Here is a 23,247-nt window from a genome sequence, read left to right on the forward strand (position 1 = left end):
AAGCAGCCAGTATTTACCCTGCACAGAAACAATATAACCCTCCCAAATCTACCTCTCTCTGCACATGTTACATCTGCCCCCCCCCCCCCCCCCCCCTCAGTGCACATGGTTTTGCCCAACTGCTAACAAATTTGCTGCTACGACCAGGTCTGAATTACCCACATAGATGCCTCCTGCCAGCATCTGCGTTCTGAGTGCTACATCGGAAGGCGGTCACAGCTCTTGGCCAGTTTACGTAAGCCGAAGCTTACTCAGACTGGCCATAGGAATTCCTGCACAGAACAGGTCCTGCGCATACGCAATTCCCCAAACATTGGATTTGTATGTAACCATCGGATTTATGTACAAATGTGAATCAGGCCATAGTAAAGTTGCAGGTGTGCATGTAGAAGTTATCTGAAGGTACAAACTCTCTCTGTTACAATTGTAGATGTTTCATACAGACGTTGTACTGTAATCATTGCAAATACCCTGATTGCCATTATAAATGTGTAATGTATGAACATGATATATTTACTTGACATCTCTGTACTGTAGTTTGGAAGTCTGACCCCTCGTATTACTTGCAGGACTCCTCACCCACAGAAGGATGCCACAGTTTCTCAGCCAGCTGCCTCACTCAGTTCTGTATTCTGTTTAAGAGGACCTGTCTCAGCATCATGAGAGACTCGGTGAGTTCCTGCTCACACCGTAAGCATTATATAATCCATATACTATAACAACGGATTGAAAGCTCTTATGGACAGTGCCCTTTCCTTTGTCATTCTTAACGTGCATCTTCTGTTTATCTCATATATTAGTTTGTATTTTGAAAAGTAATCCTTGCCTGCTTAATCTCGCATAAATTCTATATAATAAAAGGCTAAGGCTGCTCCTCACCTCTGTTATGTGCACCGGTGGCCACTAGAGGCCACCACACGCACCAAATAACTCACAGCTGAAAGTGAAAGTGATACTGCAGGGAGATGTTACAGCCTCCTACCCTACAGCTGCTAATATTAATGATTATAATGATCTGACTGTTTCACACCTGCTGCATATGGAGAGAGGTGGCTGAGGAGAGAGAGAGAGAGAGAGAGAGAGAGAGGGTGGGTAGGGGCAGATAGGGACTGGGGGTGTGTGGAGAGTGTGGTAGGGGCAGATAGGGACTGGGGGTTGGAGAGTGGGGTAGGGGCAGATAGGGACTGGGGGAGAAAAAGAAAGGGCTGGTGGGTTGGGACAGATAGAGACTGGGGATAGTGAGGGGGGCATAGGGGCAGATAGGGACTGGGGAGAAGAGAGAGGGGGAGGGGTTGGGAGAGATATGGAGGAGGCAGATAACCGGCTCAGCTGCTTTATATATATACTGCATGCCGGCAGGGGGGGGCGTGCTCCTGAGCTCGCCCTCCCACACCCCACACAGGCCATGCACAGACCCCTCTTGCCGGCTGCTGGTGGCTACTGGTGTCCTCTACCCGCAGACTGGCCGGGAGCTGTGTGGGGACTGGTGAGCTTACACGTGCCAGCACTGGCGTATATAGTGCAGCAGCATGACAGAGCCCCGGCCCCTAGTAGCAGGACTTCCAGAAACCCGGCAGCTTCCGTGTGAGTAGCAACCGCCTATAATCCAGCCCTGGTGTCCTTCATTTTTGACAGGCTTTTAACTAGTTATATAAGAAATGGGAGCTGCCTCGTTGATCACTCAAGTAAGCAGATTTAGACTACCTGCCTAGTGATGACAAAACAGTTTCTATGACTATGGAAATGTTTGATCTGAATGGCTTGCAAAGAATGGGCAAAGTACTTTGTGTGCTAACACCACAATACAGGCATCAGACACACTCCGTACTGTAAATTGTAACATTTGCTTTTTATAATGTCACAAACAACAACAAAGTATAATGTATGTAAGTGCTGTAATCAAGCTGATGGAAGTAAGAGGTGAAGTTACACCTGCAGTAGGGTTGGTGCACATTTTGGTGGTGCACTGATGGTGCATCTAAAAATAGACTGATACAGAACTGCACCCCCACAAGACTCTGCAAGCAGTTTAACCAGTAGATCCTGCTAAGGTCGTAGGTGTTGGAAAAACTGTAATTTCCTTCTCATTCTAGGTGCTGACCCATCTGCGTATCACATCACACATAGGAATTGGGATACTAATAGGATTACTCTACCTGGGGATCGGTAACGAGGCTAAAAAAGTCTTAAGCAACTCTGGCTTTCTCTTCTTCTCCATGCTGTTCCTGATGTTTGCAGCTCTTATGCCGACTGTCCTCACCTGTGAGTATCTGCTGTCATATGTCACACTTGGGATTGTGTGTCTGGAAGAAAGCTACTGCAGGCGGAATTCCAGTTGCTTTACTAGATGTTCTGGTTTCTGAGCCTATGTCACGGATCCATTCATTGGCAATATAAAACATATCTACAGTGTGACCAACAGAGAAAAGGTTCCATCTGTAGAAAATGACCATTTTTCTAGTTTTTATATCTCCCATATGTAAGTTTCCTCTGCCTGTCGCAGGTATCAATGATCCCTACTTTTAAATCCAGTCAAGTTTTCATGTGCTTTCTGCTACTCAGCAAATGGAAATCTTGTCACAGGCAGAGTAATAATTGTATTCAGCTTGAGATGTAAACTGATGAGTCTACTAAGATAACTACTTAGAGCAGGGGTGGGCAATAAGCGGCCCTCCAGCTGCAGCTGAACTACACATTTCAGAATGCCCTTTATAGAAAAACTGTGCCAGGGCATGCTGGGATGTATAGTTTCACAACAGCAAACCTGGGTCTGATGATAAGGTGAATTTTCCGGTTGCTAAGAATAGAATCTTACTTCACAATTCACTTTCCCCTAAACTGTATCTACATGTAGCACCAGGGGTAGGTACATTGTAGCAGTCCAGCTTCTGTGGATGCAGCACCAGGGGCAGGCATCCTGTATCAGTCCAGCTTCTGTGGATGCAGCACCCGGGGTTGGCAGCCTGTAGCAGTCCAGCTTCTGTGGATGCAGCACCCGGGGTTGGCAGCCTGTAGCAGTCCAGCTTCTGTGGATGCAGCACCCGGGGTTGGCAGCCTGTAGCAGTCCAGCTTCTGTGGATGCAGCACCAGGGGCAGGCATCCTGTAGCAGTCCAGCTTCTTGTATATGCAGCACCAGGGGCAGGCACCCTGTAGCAGTCCAGCTTCTGTGGATGCAGCACCCGGGGTAGGCAGCCTGTAGCAGTCCAGCTTCTGTGGATGCAGCACCCGGTGCAGGCACCCTGTAGCAGTCCAGCTTCTGTGGATGCAGCACCCGGTGCAGGCACCCTGTGGCAGTCCAGCTTCTGTGGATGCAGCACCCGGGGTAGGCAGCTTGTAGCAGTCCAGCTTCTGTGGATGCAGCACCCGGGGCAGGCACCCTGTAGCAGTGCAGCTTCTGTGGATGCAGCACCCGGGGTAGGTAGCTTGTAGCAGTCTAGCTTCTGTGGAATATCAGCAGCAACAATGGATGTAAATCAGTGATATCTGTCTGATACGAATCTCTTTCCCCCTTGTTTATAACCAGTTCCACTGGAAATGGGAGTGTTTCTCAGAGAGCATCTCAACTACTGGTATAGCCTAAAGGCATACTACTTAGCCAAGACAATGGCGGACGTTCCGTTCCAGGTAATTGATGCATTCCATACAAATGCAAACATGGGGCGGGATGTAATGAAGTTAATAGGTCATTAAATATGTTTGGTACATGAGGTCATCCATATTACAGTATGAAAACAATAAAGTATATATATGCAGCAATGATACATTTCATTGGTAAGAAATAACAATGCAAAACAAAATGAGACAATGGACAAAATAAAATAAATGAGTATTTACTAAGACAAGACATCATTCCAGCTAAAAATGTACTGTAAAAGACTAATGGGGAGCTGTACTAAGCAGTGATAAAAGTGGAGAAGTGAGCCAGCGGAGAAGTTGCCCATGGCAACCAATCAGCATTAACGTAACAGTTATTATTTGCATACTATAAAAGTGTACAGAGCAGCTGATTGGTTGCCACGGGCAACTTCTCCACTGGCTCACTTCTTCACTTTTATCACTGCTTATTACATGTACCCCTAAGTCCCAAGACGCATTTCACATTGAAATGTACCATCTAGAGCAGGCTTTTTCAACCAGTGTGCCGTGGCACACTAGTGTGCCGCGACCAGTTGCAAGGTGTGCCGCGGAGCCAGAGCAGCTTCCTGCACCTTCAGAGTGAACTGTTGGCCCAGGCTCTTCTTAGAGGATCAGTCATGATCCGGCCGTGACGTATGCTTTGAAAACGCGGCGGTGTGATATCATAGGTCACGCCGCCGCATCTCACCACCCAGCCAGCCCACCCGCCTGCATACACATTAGAGATGAGCGGGTTCGGTTTCTCTGAATCCGAACCCGCACGAACTTCATGTTTTTTTTCACGGGTCCGAGCGACTCGGATCTTCCCGCCTTGCTCGGTTAACCCGAGCGCGCCCGAACGTCATCATGACGCTGTCGGATTCTCGCGAGACTCGGATTCTATATAAGGAGCCGCACGTCGCCGCCATTTTCACACGTGCATTGAGATTGATAGGGAGAGGACGTGGCTGGCGTCCTCTCCATTTAGATTAGAAGAGAGAGAGAGAGAGATTGACCTGATTTACTGGAGCTTAGGAGTACTGTAGAACTGTAGAGAGTGCAGAGTTTACTAGTGACTGACCACAGTGACCACCAGACAGTGCAGTTTTATTTAATATATCCGTTCTCTGCCTGAAAAAAACGATACACAGTGACTCAGTCACATACCATATCTGTGTGCACTGCTCAGCCCAGTGTGCTGCATCATCTATGTATATATCTGACTGTGCTCAGCTCACACATCTTATAATTGTGGGGGAGACTGGGGAGCACTGCAGTGCCAGTTATAGGTTATAGCAGGAGCCAGGAGTACATATTATTATTAAAATTAAACAGTGCACACTTTTGCTGCAGGAGTGCCACTGCCAGTGTGACTGACCAGTGACCTGACCACACTGACCACCAGTATAGTTAGTAGTATAGTATACTATATTGTGATTGCCTGAAAAAGTTAAACACTCGTATCTGACTGTGCTCAGCTCACACATCTTATAATTGTGGGGGAGACTGGGGAGCACTGCAGTGCCAGTTATAGGTTATAGCAGGAGCCAGGAGTACATATTATTATTAAAATTAAACAGTGCACACTTTTGCTGCAGGAGTGCCACTGCCAGTGTGACTGACCAGTGACCTGACCACACTGACCACCAGTATAGTTAGTAGTATAGTATACTATATTGTGATTGCCTGAAAAAGTTAAACACTCGTCGTGTGACTTCACTTGTGTGGTGTTTTTTTTTTTATTCTATAAAAACTCATTCTGCTGACAGACAGTGTCCAGCAGGTCCGTCATTATATAATATATACCTGTCCGGCTGCAGTAGTGATATATATATATTTTTTATATCATTATTTATCATCCAGTCGCAGCAGACACAGTACGGTAGTTCACGGCTGTAGCTACCTCTGTGTCGGCACTCGGCAGTCCGTCCATAATTGTATACCACCTACCCGTGGCTTTTTTTTCTTTCTTCTTTATACATACATACTACTACTACATCTCTTTATCAACCAGTCTATATTAGCAGCAGACACAGTACAGTACGGTAGTCCACGGCTGTAGCTACCTCTGTGTCGGCACTCGGCAGTCCATCCATAATTGTATACCACCTACCCGTGTTTTTTTTTTCTTTCTTCTTTATACATACATACTACTACTACTACATCTCTTTATCAACCAGTCTATATTAGCAGCAGACACAGTACAGTACGGTAGTCCACGGCTGTAGCTACCTCTGTGTCGGCACTGGGCAGTCCGTCCATAATTGTATACCACCTACCCGTGGTTTTTTTTTCTTTCTTCTTTATACATACATACTACTACTACATCTCTTTATCAACCAGTCTATATTAGCAGTAGACACAGTACAGTACGGTAGTCCACGGCTGTAGCTACCTCTGTGTCGGCACTGGGCAGTCCGTCCATAATTGTATACCACCTACCCGTGGTTTTTTTTTCTTTCTTCTTTATACATACATACTACTACTACTACATCTCTTTATCAACCAGTCTATATTAGCAGCAGACACAGTACAGTACGGTAGTCCACGGCTGTAGCTACCTCTGTGTCGGCACTGGGCAGTCCGTCCATAATTGTATACCACCTACCCGTGGTTTTTTTTTCTTTCTTCTTTATACATACATACTACTACTACATCTCTTTATCAACCAGTCTATATTAGCAGCAGACACAGTACAGTACGGTAGTCCACGGCTGTAGCTACCTCTGTGTCGGCACTGGGCAGTCCGTCCATAATTGTATACCACCTACCCGTGGTTTTTTTTTCTTTCTTCTTTATACATACATACTACTACTACATCTCTTTATCAACCAGTCTATATTAGCAGCAGACACAGTACAGTACGGTAGTCCACGGCTGTAGCTACCTCTGTGTCGGCACTCGGCAGTCCGTCCATAATTGTATACCACCTACCCGTGGTTTTTTTTTCTTTCTTCTTTATACATACATACTACTACTACATCTCTTTATCAACCAGTCTATATTAGCAGCAGACACAGTACAGTACGGTAGTCCACGGCTGTAGCTACCTCTGTGTTGGCACTGGGCAGTCCGTCCATAATTGTATACCACCTACCCGTGGTTTTTTTTTCTTTCTTCTTTATACATACATACTACTACTACATCTCTTTATCAACCAGTCTATATTAGCAGCAGACACAGTACAGTACGGTAGTCCACGGCTGTAGCTACCTCTGTGTCGGCACTCGGCAGTCCGTCCATAATTGTATACCACCTACCCGTGGTTTTTTTTTCTTTCTTCTTTATACATACATACTACTACTACATCTCTTTATCAACCAGTCTATATTAGCAGCAGACACAGTACAGTACGGTAGTCCACGGCTGTAGCTACCTCTGTGTCGGCACTCGGCAGTCCATCCATAATTGTATACTAGTATCCATCCATCTCCATTGTTTACCTGAGGTGCCTTTTAGTTGTGCCTATTAAAATATGGAGAAAAAAAATGTTGAGGTTCCAAAATTAGGGAAAGATCAAGATCCACTTCCACCTCGTGCTGAGACGATGAAATGCCAGCAACGTCGTCTGCCAAGGCCGATGCCCAATGTCATAGTACAGAGCATGTCAAATCCAAAACACCAAATATCAGTAAAAAAAGGACTCCAAAACCTAAAATAAAATTGTCGGAGGAGAAGCGTAAACTTGCCAATATGCCATTTACCACACGGAGTGGCAAGGAACGGCTGAGGCCCTGGCCTATGTTCATGGCTAGTGGTTCAGCTTCACATGAGGATGGAGGCACTCAGCCTCTCGCTAGAAAAATGAAAAGACTCAAGCTGGCAAAAGCAGTAGCACCGCAAAGAACTGTGCGTTCTTCGAAATCCCAAATCCACAAGGAGAGTCCAATTGTGTCGGTTGCGATGCCTGACCTTCCCAACACTGGACGTGAAGAGCATGCGCATTCCACCATTTGCACGCCCCCTGCAAGTGCTGGAAGGAGCACCCGCAGTCCAGTTCCTGATAGTCAGATTGAAGATGTCAGTGTTGAAGTACACCAGGATGAGGAGGATATGGGTGTTGCTGGCGCTGGGGAGGAAATTGACCAGGAGGATTCTGATGGTGAGGTGGTTTGTTTAAGTCAGGCACCCGGGGAGACACCTGTTGTCCGTGGGAGGAATAGGGCCGTTGACATGCCTGGTGAAAATACCAAAAAAATCAGCTCTTCGGTGTGGAAGTATTTCACCAGAAATGCGGACAACAGGTGTTAAGCCGTGTGTTCCCTTTGTCAAGCTGTAATAAGTAGGGGTAAGGACGTTAACCACCTCGGAACATCCTCCCTTATACGTCACCTGCAGCGCATTCATAATAAGTCAGTGACAAGTTCAAAAACTTGGGCCGACAGCGGAAGCAGTCCACTGACCAGTAAATCCCTTCCTCTTGTAACCAAGCTCACGCAAACCACCCCACCAACTACCTCAGTGTCAATTTCCTCCTTCCCCAGGAATGCCAATAGTCCTGCAGGCCATGTCACTGGCAATTCTGACGAGTCCTCTCCTGCCTGGGATTCCTCCGATGCATCCTTGCGTGTAACGCCTACTGCTGCTGGCGCTGCTGTTGTTGCTGCTGGGAGTCGATGGTCATCCCAGAGGGGAAGTCGTAAGCCCACTTGTACTACTTCCAGTAAGCAATTGACTGTCCAACAGTCCTTTGCGAGGAAGATGAAATATCACAGCAGTCATCCTGTTGCAAAGCGGATAACTGAGTCCTTGACAACTATGTTGGTGTTAGACGTGCGTCCGGTATCCGCCGTTAGTTCACAGGGAACTAGACAATTTATTGAGGCAGTGTGCCCCCGTTACCAAATACCATCTAGGTTCCACTTCTGTAGGCAGGCAATACCGAGAATGTACACGGACGTCAGAAAAAGACTCACCAGTGTCCTAAAAAATGCAGTTGTACCCAATGTCCACTTAACCACGGACATGTGGACAAGTGGAGCAGGGCAGGGTCAGGACTATATGACTGTGACAGCCCACTGGGTAGATGTATGGACTCCCGCCGCAAGAACAGCAGCGGCGGCACCAGTAGCAGCATCTCGCAAACGCCAACTCTTTCCTAGGCAGGCTACGCTTTGTATCACCGCTTTCCAGAATACGCACACAGCTGAAATCCTCTTACGGCAACTGAGGAAGATCATCGCAGAATGGCTTACCCCAATTGGACTCTCCTGTGGATTTGTGGCATCGGACAACGCCAGCAATATTGTGTGTGCATTAAATCTGGGCCAATTCCAGCACGTCCCATGTTTTGCACATACCTTGAATTTGGTGGTGCAGAATTTTTTAAAAAACGACAGGGGCGTGCAAGAGATGCTGTCGGTGGCCAGAAGAATTGCGGGACACTTTCGGCGTACAGGCACCACGTACAGAAGACTGGAGCACCACCAAAAACTACTGAACCTGCCCTGCCATCATCTGAAGCAAGAAGTGGTAACGAGGTGGAATTCAACCCTCTATATGCTTCAGAGGTTGGAGGAGCAGCAAAAGGCCATTCAAGCCTATACAATTGAGCACGATATAGGAGGTGGAATGCACCTGTCTCAAGTGCAGTGGAGAATGATTTCAACGTTGTGCAAGGTTCTGATGCCCTTTGAACTTGCCACACGTGAAGTCAGTTCAGACACTGCCAGCCTGAGTCAGGTCATTCCCCTCATCAGGCTTTTGCAGAAGAAGCTGGAGGCATTGAAGAAGGAGCTAAAAGGGAGCGATTCCGCTAGGCATGTGGGACTTGTGGATGCAGCCCTTAATTCGCTTAACAAGGATTCACGGGTGGTCAATCTGTTGAAATCAGAGCACTACATTTTGGCCACCGTGCTCGATCCTAGATTTAAAACCTACCTTGGATCTCTCTTTCCGGCAGACACAAGTCTGCTGGGGTGCAAAGACCTGCTGGTGACAAAATTGTCAAGTCAAGCGGAACGCGACCTGTCAACATCTCCTCCTTCACATTCTCCCGCAACTGGGGGTGCGAGGAAAAGGCTCAGAATTCCGAGCCCACCCGCTGGCGGTGATGCAGGGCAGTCTGGAGCGACTGCTGATGCTGACATCTGGTCCGGACTGAAGGACCTGACAACGATTACGGACATGTCGTCTACTGTCACTGCATATGATTCTCTCAACATTGAAAGAATGGTGGAGGATTATATGAGTGACCGCATCCAAGTAGGCACGTCACACAGTCCGTACTTATACTGGCAGGAAAAAGAGGCAATTTGGAGGCCCTTGCACAAACTGGCTTTATTCTACCTAAGTTGCCCTCCCACAAGTGTGTACTCCGAAAGAGTGTTTAGTGCCGCCGCTCACCTTGTCAGCAATCGGCGTACGAGGTTACATCCAGAAAATGTGGAGAAGATGATGTTCATTAAAATGAATTATAATCAATTCCTCCGCGGAGACATTGACCAGCAGCAATTGCCTCCACAAAGTACACAGGGAGCTGAGATGGTGGATTCCAGTGGGGACGAATTGATAATTTGTGAGGAGGGGGATGTACACGGTGATATATCGGAGGATGATGATGAGGTGGACATCTTGCCTCTGTAGAGCCAGTTTGTGCAAGGAGAGATTAATTGCTTCTTTTTTGGTGGGGGTCCAAACCAACCCGTCATATCAGTCACAGTCGTGTGGCAGACCCTGTCACTGAAATGATGGGTCTGTTAAAGTGTGCATGTCCTGTTTATACAACATAAGGGTGGGTGGGAGGGCCCAAGGACAATTCCATCTTGCACCTCTTTTTTCTTTTATTTTTCTTTGCGTCATGTGCTGTTTGGGGAGGGTTTTTTGGAAGGGACATCCTGCGTGACACTGCAGTGCCACTCCTAGATGGGCCCGGTGTTTGTGTCGGCCACTAGGGTCGCTAATCTTACTCACACAGCTACCTCATTGCGCCTCTTTTTTTCTTTGCGTCATGTGCTGTTTGGGGAGGGTTTTTTGGAAGGGACATCCTGCGTGACACTGCAGTGCCACTCCTAGATGGGCCAGGTGTTTGTGTCGGGCACTTGGGTCGCTGAGCTTAGTCACACAGCTACCTCATTGCACCTCTTTTTTTCTTTGCGTCATGTGCTGTTTGGGGAGTGTTTTTTGGAAGGGCCATCCTGCGTGACACTGCAGTGCCACTCCTAGATGGGCCAGGTGTTTGTGTCGGCCACTAGGGTCGCTTAGCTTAGTCATCCAGCGACCTCGGTGCAAATTTTAGGACTAAAAATAATATTGTGAGGTGTGAGGTATTCAGAATAGACTGAAAATGAGTGGAAATTATGGTTTTTGAGGTTAATAATAATATGGGATCAAAATGACCCCCAAATTCTATGATTTAAGCTGTTTTTTAGGGTTTTTTGAAAAAAACACCCGAATCCAAAACACACCCGAATCCGACAAAAAAAATTCGGTGAGGTTTTGCCAAAACGCGGTCGAACCCAAAACACGGCCGCGGAACCGAACCCAAAACCAAAACACAAAACCCGAAAAATTTCAGGCGCTCATCTCTAATACACATCTTCCAGTTCCTGCCTGAATACACAGATTTCCTTGCCCACCCACTTCCAGACCTGCCCGACCACCCGCTGCTCAGTATTTGCAGCACTCCACTGTGAACAATCCCCGCCACTGAGGGACAGGGAGGAGGACAGCTGACCGATAGGGGCTAATATTTGTTATTTTATTTCTCCTGTGGGGAACAATAGGATTCATGTGGGTAGAATAAGGATTTATGGGGGGAACAATGTGAATAATTCATGTGGGGAGCAATAGGATTTATGCGGGGAGCAATAGGATTTATGGGGGGAGCAATGTGATTGTTTTTTCTGTGTAGGCCAATGTATGGATGGATTTTTGTTTTTACTATGAGGGCCAATGTGTGTTTTTTATTTTTTTCTGTGGGGAACTGATGGTGTGCCTTGGCAATTTTAAAATATTGTTCGGTGTGCCGCGAGTTAAAAAAGGTTGAAAATCACTGATCTAGAGTATTCTGCAGCTCTCTTCTATCTCTTGCTGGAATCATGTCTTGAGCGGATGTATTATTGGATCTATTTTCTTTACTAGGTCCAGATTTATTAAGCCTTGGAGGGTGATAAATTGCACAGTGATAAAGTACCAACCAATCAGCTCCTCTCTGTCATTTTTCAAACACAACCTGTAACATAGCAGTTAGGAGCTGATTGACTGGTACTTTACTACCGTGCAATTTATCACTCCCCAAGGCTTGATAAATCTGGACTTATATCACATGTACTGTAGGCAAACGTGATGGGTGTGGTCAGAGGCGTCACTCACCTCCTTAACACCCGGGGTGGCGGCTGGGAAAAGGGGGCAGGGCTGCGTGGAAATGGGCAGGGTTTAATTAGAGGGGTGGGGCTTCACGGGTGGCACACGTTGTTAGGCCATTGAAGGCCCAAAAGGGGCGGGGCTTTGTGGGAATGGGCGGGGCTTCGTGTCCCGACACCCGTTTTTATTGTCACTTGGGGGGGGTGTGGGAGGTGAGGGCTGACTCACTGGGAGTGCTTTCCCTGCAGTGCCGGCTCCTACACAGTGACAGGAGCCGAGTGCTGCACATAATATAACAGTGCAGCACTCGGCTCCTGTCACAGTGCAGAAGCTGGCATTTTGGTGTCACCCCTCGGCGGGTGACACCCGGGAGCGGGCCGCACCCCCCTTGTGACGCCACTGGGTGTGGTAGAAAGAGGGTGAGAAAAAAGGATGAACAGCACAGAAAGCAGTTTAGAGTGTGCGTTCGCCTGTTCCCGCCTTAATGACTGTATCTTCTTTTCAGATCATGTTCCCGGTAGCATACTGCAGTATCGTATACTGGATGACGGCACAGCCTTCGGACCCTCTGCGATTTGTCTTATTTTCTGCCCTTGGAACCATGACATCATTAGTGGCTCAATCTTTAGGGCTCCTAATAGGGGCAGCGTCCAATTCCTTACAGGTACATGCACGTTATATATGTTACAGTATGTAGGATTGTGCCACACACTGTGCTACAATATTGTGGGGCATTTCTTTAGTCCGCTATTATGCATATTGTGTAGCTGAATAGATTACAGGGGTCTGACGAAGTTATACATGTATATTTACAGAGCCGACCTTAGCCAATATGATGCCCTAGGCAAGATTTTGGCTGGTGCCCCCTAGCACCGCCACTAGTTCCGCCTCTGACCCTGCACCCATTTACCAGCACCATCACCCCTCACCCATAGCAGTTCTCATTTTGGTGCTTCTACCCCTTATATTTTAAATAGGAACAGTGCGCACATTCGCTGTGCAGCCCAAAAAGGTATGTGTTTTTGCTGGGACAGGACATGTCCACAAAATAGTACCCCCAATTCAAATTATGTCACACAGTACTGCAACTTTATTCACATTATATCATGCAATAGTGTCCCTTATTCACGTTACATCACACAGTAGTACCAATTTACCTTATATGTTACTCCTCACAGTTGTGCCCCTTATTCACATTACATCACACCATATTGCTCTTTATTCACATTACACCACACAGTAGTGCCCTTTGTATATGTTATGCCACACAGTAGAGCACCTTATACACATATTGCCACTCATTAGTAATGCCTTTGTTTATACACATAATACTACACAGTACACACATTATTAGTGTCCTTATAAACATAATTCGCCATACACATTATGCCAACCTTTATTAATGCCCTTATACACATAATGCCCCTTACACATATGCCGCACATTATTAATGCATTTATACACAACACACATAATGCCCCTTACACATATGCCGAACACTATTGCACAACCAAACCACCCGCACGCAGCACTCACACAACCGCTAACACTGTGACCTCTGCCTCTGCTTGGATACAGATGTGTCCTCATAAATCTTGCCTCAATACACCATGCAGCAGGAGATGCCTGGTGTGAGTCAGCTGGCAGCTCCCGGCCAGCTATGCTAATTTCTGGCACCTTTTTTGCTGAAAATGCATCTTATTTGCAATAATATGTGACTAGAATGCACAAGCAGCCTCTGCTAATTACAATGATATGCAGCATGCCTATATTCTGTGTGTGACTGTGACTGTATCTGCATACGGAATGCTACATTACAGTGATTTCCAGGAATACACTGTAGCATAGCATTTCATATGCAGATACAGCCGCAGTCACACACAGAATATAGGCATGCTGCATATAATTTTCATTATCAGAAGCTGCTTGTGCCCCTAGGCATGCCAAATGCCCAAGGCATTTGCCTAGTTTGCCTGTGTCTAGGACCGGATCTGTATATTTATGTCCCTTCCTGTTGGGTGATATCGCCTACAGGTACCATAACATTCAGCCAAGGTCATGTATGGACAGCAAAATTTCCAGTGCCCAACAAATAATACCCCTTTTACACCAACCATCATATAACACGGGTTGTTGCACATGAGCGTGCATAATCCATGTTGTTGGTTGGTGCAAAAGGGCCCAGTTGGAATTATCCGGGTCAAGTGACCCGGTATTGCAACTCTAGTAGCTTGCAGGGTTGAACACGGGTTCAAGTCGGCTCACTGTGCAGTGTAAACGGGAAGCCGGGTTGATGCGACCTGTTTCCCGTTCACTCTGTGTGGACGGGCGGCGCATGGAGATCATGTGATCTACAAGCGCCGACCCCGCCGCGTCACTGCTGACGTCACCAATCCAGCAATATGCTGGGTTGGGAACAGCGTTGGTGAGGGGCCTGAAGCGGATCACAGCCGGGAAGCACCTGTGTCAGGCTCCCTGGTGCGACCTGCCTCATTGAGTATAAAAGGGGTACAAATAGGTTTGTTGGTGGCAGTGTTTTTGGAAGAGCAGACACTTGCACCAGCCGAAGGGAGGAGCTGGGCAGAGTGTCACAGTCTTCGTGTAGACCATGGAGGAGGTGCACCATGAGTATTGCGGAGCAATACGGTAGTTCCCTTTGCATAGTACTGTGAACATGACTATTGAAATTAGATAATGGGGTGAATCTTTTGCTGGTTTTTAATGGACCACTTCCTTTTTCAGGTGGCAACATTTGTAGGTCCGGTGACAGCAATCCCAGTTCTCCTCTTCTCTGGCTTCTTTGTCAGTTTTGACACCATTCCTGGCTATCTTCAGTGGATGTCTTACATGTCATATGTCAGGTATGGAAGCATGACGAAAGAATGTTTCAATAAGCCACATCAGTCCCTGGCCCAGGGGAGCTTACAGTCTAATTTCCCTCCAAGACTGTATCCGTATCAACAGGAGAACTTCAAATATTAATAATGCTGACTATTTACTTTATGGGTCTGCCATTCTCCTTTACATTTACAATTGATGTATATGTGGTATGTGGTACTTATACAGCAGTTGAAATTTCTGAATGTTCCTATGTTGCGATGCTGGTGAAACGTACAGTACAGTTTCTCTCATTCTACAGTATATGTTGAAAGTAGAGATGAATTTCAAAGCCACTGCTTACATGCATTCTACTGTCAAAGGGCTGCAGGATTCTATATAGTATGTAGGTGGAATTTGGCCTCGCTTGTTCCATACAGAATCTTCCCTTACCCAGACCTCTTCCTAGTAACTATGGATACATCCATTGCAGCTGTTAAGGCTGGTCAATGCAGACTAATATACGGCATAAAAATATATAGTGCCTATGCAAACTGTACAATAGCAAGCGCTGCTAGTCATAATACTTATAATAAACTCTGCAATCTAACATAGTCGAGGTTCTTGTCATACTTTTTTGGTTTAAAAAATACCAGCCCACCAACCATTGCCTAGGTGACCCTGTTTCCTGTGGGTCCCTATTATTAAGTTTATGTCCGGCATGCCCAGATACACATATCGGATACTCTGAGGACTGACCAAACTCCTTGGACAATCGCATCTTCGGCAATTGAATCTTTTAGTGTGGTGTCATGTTGGCATACGAGTGCTATTCCAGCTAGACAAGTAAAGGAGACAGAAGTTGTTGGTGGCTTTGTTGTGGCATGTTTCTGTCCCCTGGCCTATCAAGGTGTGTTGGGTAAGATGCGGGTGCGGTTTGGAGTTTTGCATTATTGTTTCTAAGACTGGGAGGTGTCTTGCTACTTGGGACGGTCCCTCCCACCCTCTACTTTTTTATGGTTTGGTTAGTTGATGGCTTTCTTGTTGCGGGAAAGAACGGTAGCAGTGGCTGTCTTGTTTTATATCTTGAGGTGCTCTCTCCGCCAATACACGGGTTAGGCTCATTCTCCCTTACCACCAGTTCAGGTGGGCTTCTTGTGTGTTTATTAGTAGAGGAGTTTGGATACCCTAAGTCACAGGTTCTCAAATTCGGTCCTCAGAACCCCACACAGTTCATGTTTTCCAGGTCACATGTTGATTTTTAAAATGTGACAGTTGGTGATACACAGTACAACTGCCGGGTGACCTGGAAACCGTGACCTGTTTGGGGTCCTGAGAATCAAGTTTAAGAACCAAATGCCTTAAGTGATTTGCAATGAATTGGCAGTTGGCCCTCATCTAGGTTTTTGAGAATTACATGCTATGGTCCGGCAGTTAGTCCCCATTTAGGTCTATTTTTTTGCGGGGGAATGTATGTAGGGTCATTTTTTCTTCACCACCGTACTTTTCCCTTATGAATAAATAAAGCTGACCCTTTATCCCAACCCATAAGCCCCTTTGTCTTTATATTAGATAAGTTCAGCTGATGGAGAGTTTAAGAATTCAAAAGCCCTCATTATCTACAACAGAGATAGGTTGAAGCGAAGGCAGAATGCTGTTCTTCTGTCATTTGAGAAGGTTATGCTCAGACTACTGTATATTGCATGCCACTTCTACCAAGCTCAATCACTCCCATGTGACGGGGGAGTTAGCATTCATTCTACACTTTATCCTCCTGTGTAGAACCTCCATGTGATACCGCCTACACTGTATAGCATAAAATTGTGTGTGTGTTGGTGCCACAAAGCACTCTTCCTCAAATCTCCAATTCTACTGCTCCCTAATCTTATATTGCATCTTTTTTGCAGATATGGATTTGAGGGGGTGATTCTATCAATTTACGGCCTTGACAGAGAAGATCTACACTGCGACAAAGATGAAACGTGCCACTTCCAGAAGTCACAGGCTATTCTTAAGGAACTTGACGTGGAGAACGCCAAACTGTACCTCGACTTCATTATTCTTGGGGTCTTCTTCGTCATTCTGCGCCTCGTAGCCTATTTCGTACTCCGATACAAAATTCGGGCAGAGAGGTAAAGACGTGCTACTTTCAAGAAGAATTCTGCTGAAGATTGTTGTTGTACTTCTATACTTGGCCAATCGGGGGCTACCACAAAGACCCAACTTTCTGAAACTTTGTTGGGTTAGGTGATTTGTTCGGTAAGCTTCATAAATCCTGTGGAGATTATCCATGGATCATTTGTTCATTATACTTTCTAGATTTAACTAGGAAGAAACAGAAGGGAATTGTAGAATTTGAACAGTCTGTTTAGTATTCCATTGAGACTGATGACTCAATTTTCTTTCTATAAACGTTGGCCGATGACTCCTGTAGAATGTCATTGAAGCTCACAGCTATGTTATAGGGCTTTAGTGGGACCTGGGACAGCAGAGGTCTACTTCTTTACGGATCCATGTGTAGTGTTACTTGAGTGTCTCGGATGCTATAGCTCTCAAGAAGGTTTTTGCTTCTCTTGCCAAGTTTTGAAAGAAGCTATATGCTGCCCTGACAATCCCACCATTATTCACTAATGTATAAGGATCTAGAGTTTTATTCACAGAGCTGGTCTCATGTTTTACAAAACAAAAAATCCAGAAGTAACTTTACTAACTTTTCTGGGGTCCCAGACCGAATAGATTTGCATAAAATAACACTGTTGGGTGGTCTCTGTAATAATGAATTAACTAATAGTACCAAATAAGGAATGTGTATGGTATGGCCATAAGGGTGACATTTCAAGATACTCATGTTTTAGAGTGGACACCTTGTCCAGAAACACCTCAGCTCTCCCTTGTTGTGTGACCTCACCTGTCAGTCCATAACTATGTAACAATGACAACATAATGTTTTCCGTTTTCTACAGTATGTCATGGCACCTTGAGGTTTCTTGTCATCAGACTGGGTTCTGTTAGCATTGAATGGGATTCAGAAATGTTAATTTTCCAAAACTGGTCACTCCTTTAACGCACCTTGCATCCTTATTTCCCAAGAAAGAAAAAACGGGTGCCAACCAATCCCCACCATGACCCATCCACCCAGCCGTTTCCACAATCTGTCCAGCCATGCCCCAGTTTTTCAGTGACCGCACCCATAATTATGATATTTTATTCATCTCATCATTAAGTCCCTGGTCAACATCAAGGTCACAGCATGCTGTCAGACGTGTTAGACGTTGGCTTTGGCCTGTGGCTTCTTCCCGCTGTACGAATCACAGTCACTGACACAAACTACCTCAATGATATGCACAAATCTAAGACACTGAAACTGAGTTCTTGCTGAAACGCGTTAGGCAAAGCTGTTCCATGCTAGAATATATTTAGAAGGCTACTTGCATGTATAGACGTTATGCACGCCAACCGCCTCATCGATGTTCACCTTGACCACAAGCATGTAGTGCATTGTGGGTATGTGCCATCATGGTGGCAATCATTTAGGAAATTGCACTAACTCAGCCATGTATACTGCAGTAGCATATGATATTCTGTTAGTAGATTTTTTTTTTGTATTATTGTTATTATTATTATTGTTATTATTATTTAAGTAATTGATTATAAGATGCACTTAAAATGAATTTTCCTTTTTATTTGTCCAACATATTTCCAGTGATTCTGCTGAGTGTATACTTTGGATTTGCGGAGAACATATAACATTTTGTATAGAGAAATAAATTTGTACTGAAAACCTAAATGTCATTACTGCCATTTGTCATTTGACCTCATGAAAAGATAACTCATTTCACATAATCACATTTCCATACTGGTAACAATTGATAAAGTTCTCTGACCCCTGGAATGATAAAAATGGGGGTTGGGCCATGAGGCCACACCCCTTTCCAGTGAAGCCATGCCACTTTTAGCAGCATGCACCTGCGGAGCGTGCATGGAATCTTTCACTTGCACCCTAGTGAGGCCTCTGTTCCAAGCCGCATCCTGATTGAAAGGCTGCCGGCATTTGGGGGCGGGAGTTTGGCGAAAGTGGCCAGTGCTCCCGAAACCACGTTGCCCCTGTTTTCTGGGAGTGTCGAGGCCAGAGTCTTCGTCTTTGGACGGGATTTTCTGGCCTCAGCAGCGTGAACAGCCCGGCCGTCTTGTGTTACCTGAAAGTTATTCAGATGACCAATGTTCACGTACGTGATTCTATCTTCAGACTCAGCAGCAGTTTGCATTGGCTTGGAGGAGCCTTCTGCTGCTTTTGCATATTTTCGTACAGCAGCTGCGTCCAGTGTCGGACTGGGACATGAAGGGCCCACCGGGGCAATGCAGTGATAGGGGCCAGTACTTAGTGGTGTGGCCAGCCAACAAAGGGGGTGTGGCCAGCCTCCACAGAGGCTTGAAATACACAATAGTTTAGTGCAGTGTAATGCAACATATCTACCATCTATAATACAAGTGCATAGTCTGGAACCTGATTTCTAGAGGTAGGAGTGGGCCCTCAGGCAGTTGGGCCTACCGGTGGTTTCCCTGGTACCCCTGTGGGCCAGTCCGACCCTGGCTGCATCCAAAGGCATCCTTGTCAGGACCTGAGTGCAATTAGCGACAGTCTGATATCGAGCGCAACGTGAATGCTGCAATTACCGTGCAGGGATGAGATGTATTCCTGGCTTCTTCGGACAATTGTCTACATAACCATTAAATTAAAATAAATCAAGCAGTAGTATAAATGTGAATGTCCATTACACCTCAATTCATCCACCATCGTCCATGAAATAAGGCAGCATTAAGTATATTTAGATAGGCAGATTTTAATATCACAGGGTTTAGTTGTGGGAAAATCAGGCTATGGTCATACTTTCTAAAAGTCTTCGAGTTGTGATTTGAATTAAAAGAATAATACATTAGCTTTTACCCTACAGCCAAATCATTTTAAAATACATGAAGATTTAAAAAGATTTAGAAAGATCCGGTTGCATCAGCTCAGTGATGGGCAACCAAGCTGGAAAACAGAAAACTCGGAACCTTCTAAAGTATAAATGCTTAGGTATAATATAACCTTCTGTGAAGACACTGAGGAGATAGTGGCTGTTCTCACTTATTTTGTGTCTTCCATTCGGTAAACATGTAACGATGCCCAAACTCCTGTCATTATAGCTACGTATAATGCCTCTATGCCAAAAGTATAGTCTAGGATCAAAAAGTCAACTAAAATAGACAGAAACAGTGATCAAATTATTTTTATAATCTTAGTTTATTATCGACCTTTAATTAGAGAGCACCACAGAGCCGTACAGTGAAAAAACAACAACAACATAAATATAGCATTAATGTAAAGGTTAAACATAAAATGAAACCACAATAATGCAACCAAAGATGATGGGAAGGAGGAGAAGGATAGAAAGACGCGGTAAGGCTTGTAGAGGAAGCAATAAAGGGACAGAGTAGGGGGCTGACAGCACTCGGTGATCCTGTACCCACTTTGTGGACAGGCAGGATCAGAGTCACCAGTGGGGAATAATATACACAGGGGATAATTGCACATTAGTGGCAGTGATAGTGCTAGGAGAAAGAGGGCCCTGCCTGTGAGGCAAACTTACAGACCTTAGTGATCTCCTCTCTGAGAGGAACCTTAGAGAGGAGATAAAGGTGGCCAGTGATGGGGGTGGACCGTTTGTTTTATTAAGCAACCCCCTTTGTGACAAATGCTGCGAATAGCGAGTCAACGGAGAGGGGGAAGGGCCAAAATAATGCAATTATCATAGAATCACATCACATTGGCTCCACCTCCTCCCCACTTTACTATTAATTTGGTGGTATGCGGGAGGACTGCCCACTCTTCCGAGAGCCCGAGGGGACTCTCTGAGAATTAGGAGAGGTTTTCAAGGATTGTTCTGGGAGAGTAGTTAAGCATGCCTTGAGGGCTTACAGTCTAGAGGGATTGAAGTAGCCAGAAGGTGGATTGAGGAAGAGGGTGGGGCCTGTGGTTAGAGGCCCATGTCTAGGGGGGTCCATGTGCAGCACCTCCACTATTTGTGCTGCGGTCCCCCTTCCTACGTCTGATGGCGGTGCCACCTGAGATGTTCCATGTGATATGATCGGAAAACGGCGCATGCAAAGAAGATAGAGAAGTCTCTGGCTTAGTGCCAGAGTCTACAATTACCTGCACTGGCACCATCTTTCCGACTGATCACATGAAAGGGGGGATGCTGCATGGTGTCCGGCTCCCGCTGCACCCATATTAGATACACCACTGGTTAGAGAGGATGAGTTGATAGTTATGAGGGCTGATAGACTTGTATGATGTAGTGAGAATTGAGGGCTCATTTGAAGGAGTGGAGGTTGGCAGAAAGTTTAAAACACCAAGGGAGTGAGTTCCAGAGAAAAGGGGCAGCACAGGAGAAATCGTGTGTGCAGGAATGAGAAGAGGGGATCTGAGTGAGAGTGTGGCAGCAGTCAGTGGAGGAGCAGAGAGGGCAGTAGGGAGAGTGGAAAGGAATGAGGTCAGAGATGTAGGAGGGATGGAGTTATAGCATTATACTGAATTTATTAATCCAGACAAACAATGTAACCATTGAGGATGTGTTTACATACCGTACATGGTGCTAATAGAAAGGGACAGTAGTAATGACAAGAGGGAAGTCGGGTCCTTAAGAAGTCCCTTGTGTATGCCACATGGGCGTGCTGGGACTTGGTGTCATGCCAGCCTGTGTGCCACAGGTTGCCTACCTCTGTGTTTAGGTGACTCACCATTGCCAGCATTTGCTCAGAGTAGATACAGTAATTCCCTTTTCTGCCCAGTGCTTTGCATAAGGGCAGCTGCCTCCCTGTTCCTGCTCACCCGGGAGTGGTTATTATTCTTGTAACCACCTTGAAAATAAGCAAACGCAGATGGACAGATGAATTTTACAGTGAGCGGTAACTAGACAGGTGTCCAAAGAACACTTTGCTAATCTCATGCCTAAAGCAGGAAGGGAAAATTCTGGATGGGAAAAGTCAATGTTTGTCATATTAATCCTGTGCTTGTCTGGGGAGCACGAGACACATGTGTTAGCATCCAATGCACAGTCATAGGGCTGCCAGCTGCAGGTCTAGGTTTAGGCAGCAGGGGGGGGGGGGTTAAGTATAGGCACCAGCGGGACGGGGTTAGGGTTAAGCTGCAGGGGTGGAAGGGTTAGGTTTAGGCTGCTAGAAGGCAGGATTAGGGTTAGGGGGTTAGTGGGGGAAGGTAAGTGTACTTGGCTGAACAATCTGATAGCCGAAAACACTAAGGGGGTCATTCCGAGGTGATCGTAGCTGTGCTAAATTTAGCACAGCTACGATCATTCACACTGACATGCGGGGGGACGCCCAGCACAGGGCTATCCCACCCCGCTTGTCTGTGCCGGCCCCCCGCAGAAGTGCAAAGGCATCACACAGCGGCGATGCCTTTGCACTTCAAGAGTAGCTCCCGCTTTTAGCGTGCTGGCTGGGAGCTACTCATTGCTCCCCGGCCCGCAGTGGCTGCGTGTGACGTCATGCAGCCGCTGCGGGCCACTCCCCGCAGGTCCGGCCACGCCTTCGTTGGCCGGACCACGCCCACGAAACGGCGGCCAAACTGCGCCGTTTCGCCCCCTCCCGCCCATCGACCGCCTCTGCCTGTCAATCAGGCTGAGGTGATCGTAGCGCAGCAATGGGCGGCCATGCGCCGGCGCACTGCGAGGCATGCGCGGTTCTGACCTGATCGTTATGCTGCAAAAAACGGCAACATGCGATCGGGTCAGAATGACTCCCTAAAGGCGATATGCATCATCGCTTGGAGAGTGATAAAATGGAGAGAGAAAAAGTACCAGCCCATCAGTTCCTAACTGTCATTTTTCAAACACAGCCCGTAACATGACAGTTAGGAGCTGATTGGCTGGTACTTTTCTCTCTCCATTTTATCACCCTCCAAGCGATGATGCATCTCGCACTACGTCTAACGACTTAGGGCTTACTGACTGAGTCCCAAGTTATTACCTCAGTGAAACTGAACATCCAAGCATGGCTGTTATGCCAGATCTCCTACATGTGCGCTACAACTGTACATGAATCCTGTCAGTCCGACTCCAAGCAAACAAATCTGCACATGTACAGTAGGTATCGGCTTTCAGCTGCCATAAAAAGACTTGAGTAGATGCATATTCAACAAAATGGTCTGCTAATGGGGTAGTAGTTGGCATTCCGACGGACGGGATGCCAGCGGCGCCGGAATCCCGACAGCCGTCGACATCCCGAACGTAAGTATCAACAGGAGGTTAGGGTTAGGCTCAGTGGTGAATATTCCACTAGGCACGTGAGGAGGGGTGAGAGTTAGGGTGGAAGGGTGGGTTAGGGGGAGTGATGAAGGGGAAAGGTTAGAATACTTACCCTAAAAGTGTTGGATGCCGGTGTCGGTCATGTGACCACCATCATTCTAAGTGCGGGGAACCCGCACTCAGCCCCTGCTAATGATGTTGCAG

General features: G+C 46.4%; 1 protein-coding gene across 1 annotated transcript in view; it reads left to right on the forward strand.

Moving 5' to 3' along the window:
• Positions 1 to 21,867, forward strand: part of ABCG1 (ATP binding cassette subfamily G member 1) — a 168,153-nt gene extending 146,286 nt beyond the window's left edge. The window contains exons 10-15 of the mRNA XM_063956688.1: positions 570 to 671; positions 2,094 to 2,262; positions 3,525 to 3,625; positions 12,426 to 12,584; positions 14,663 to 14,781; positions 16,645 to 21,867. Coding sequence (XP_063812758.1) covers positions 570 to 671; positions 2,094 to 2,262; positions 3,525 to 3,625; positions 12,426 to 12,584; positions 14,663 to 14,781; positions 16,645 to 16,873 — 879 coding nt within the window. The 3' untranslated portion in view covers positions 16,874 to 21,867. The remainder of the gene's footprint in view (positions 1 to 569; positions 672 to 2,093; positions 2,263 to 3,524; positions 3,626 to 12,425; positions 12,585 to 14,662; positions 14,782 to 16,644) is intronic.
• The last annotated feature ends 1,380 nt before the right edge of the window (positions 21,868 to 23,247 follow it).

The sequence above is a fragment of the Pseudophryne corroboree genome, chromosome 2, assembly GCF_028390025.1.
Source record: "Pseudophryne corroboree isolate aPseCor3 chromosome 2, aPseCor3.hap2, whole genome shotgun sequence".
In the NCBI taxonomy this organism is placed as follows: domain Eukaryota; kingdom Metazoa; phylum Chordata; class Amphibia; order Anura; family Myobatrachidae; genus Pseudophryne; species Pseudophryne corroboree.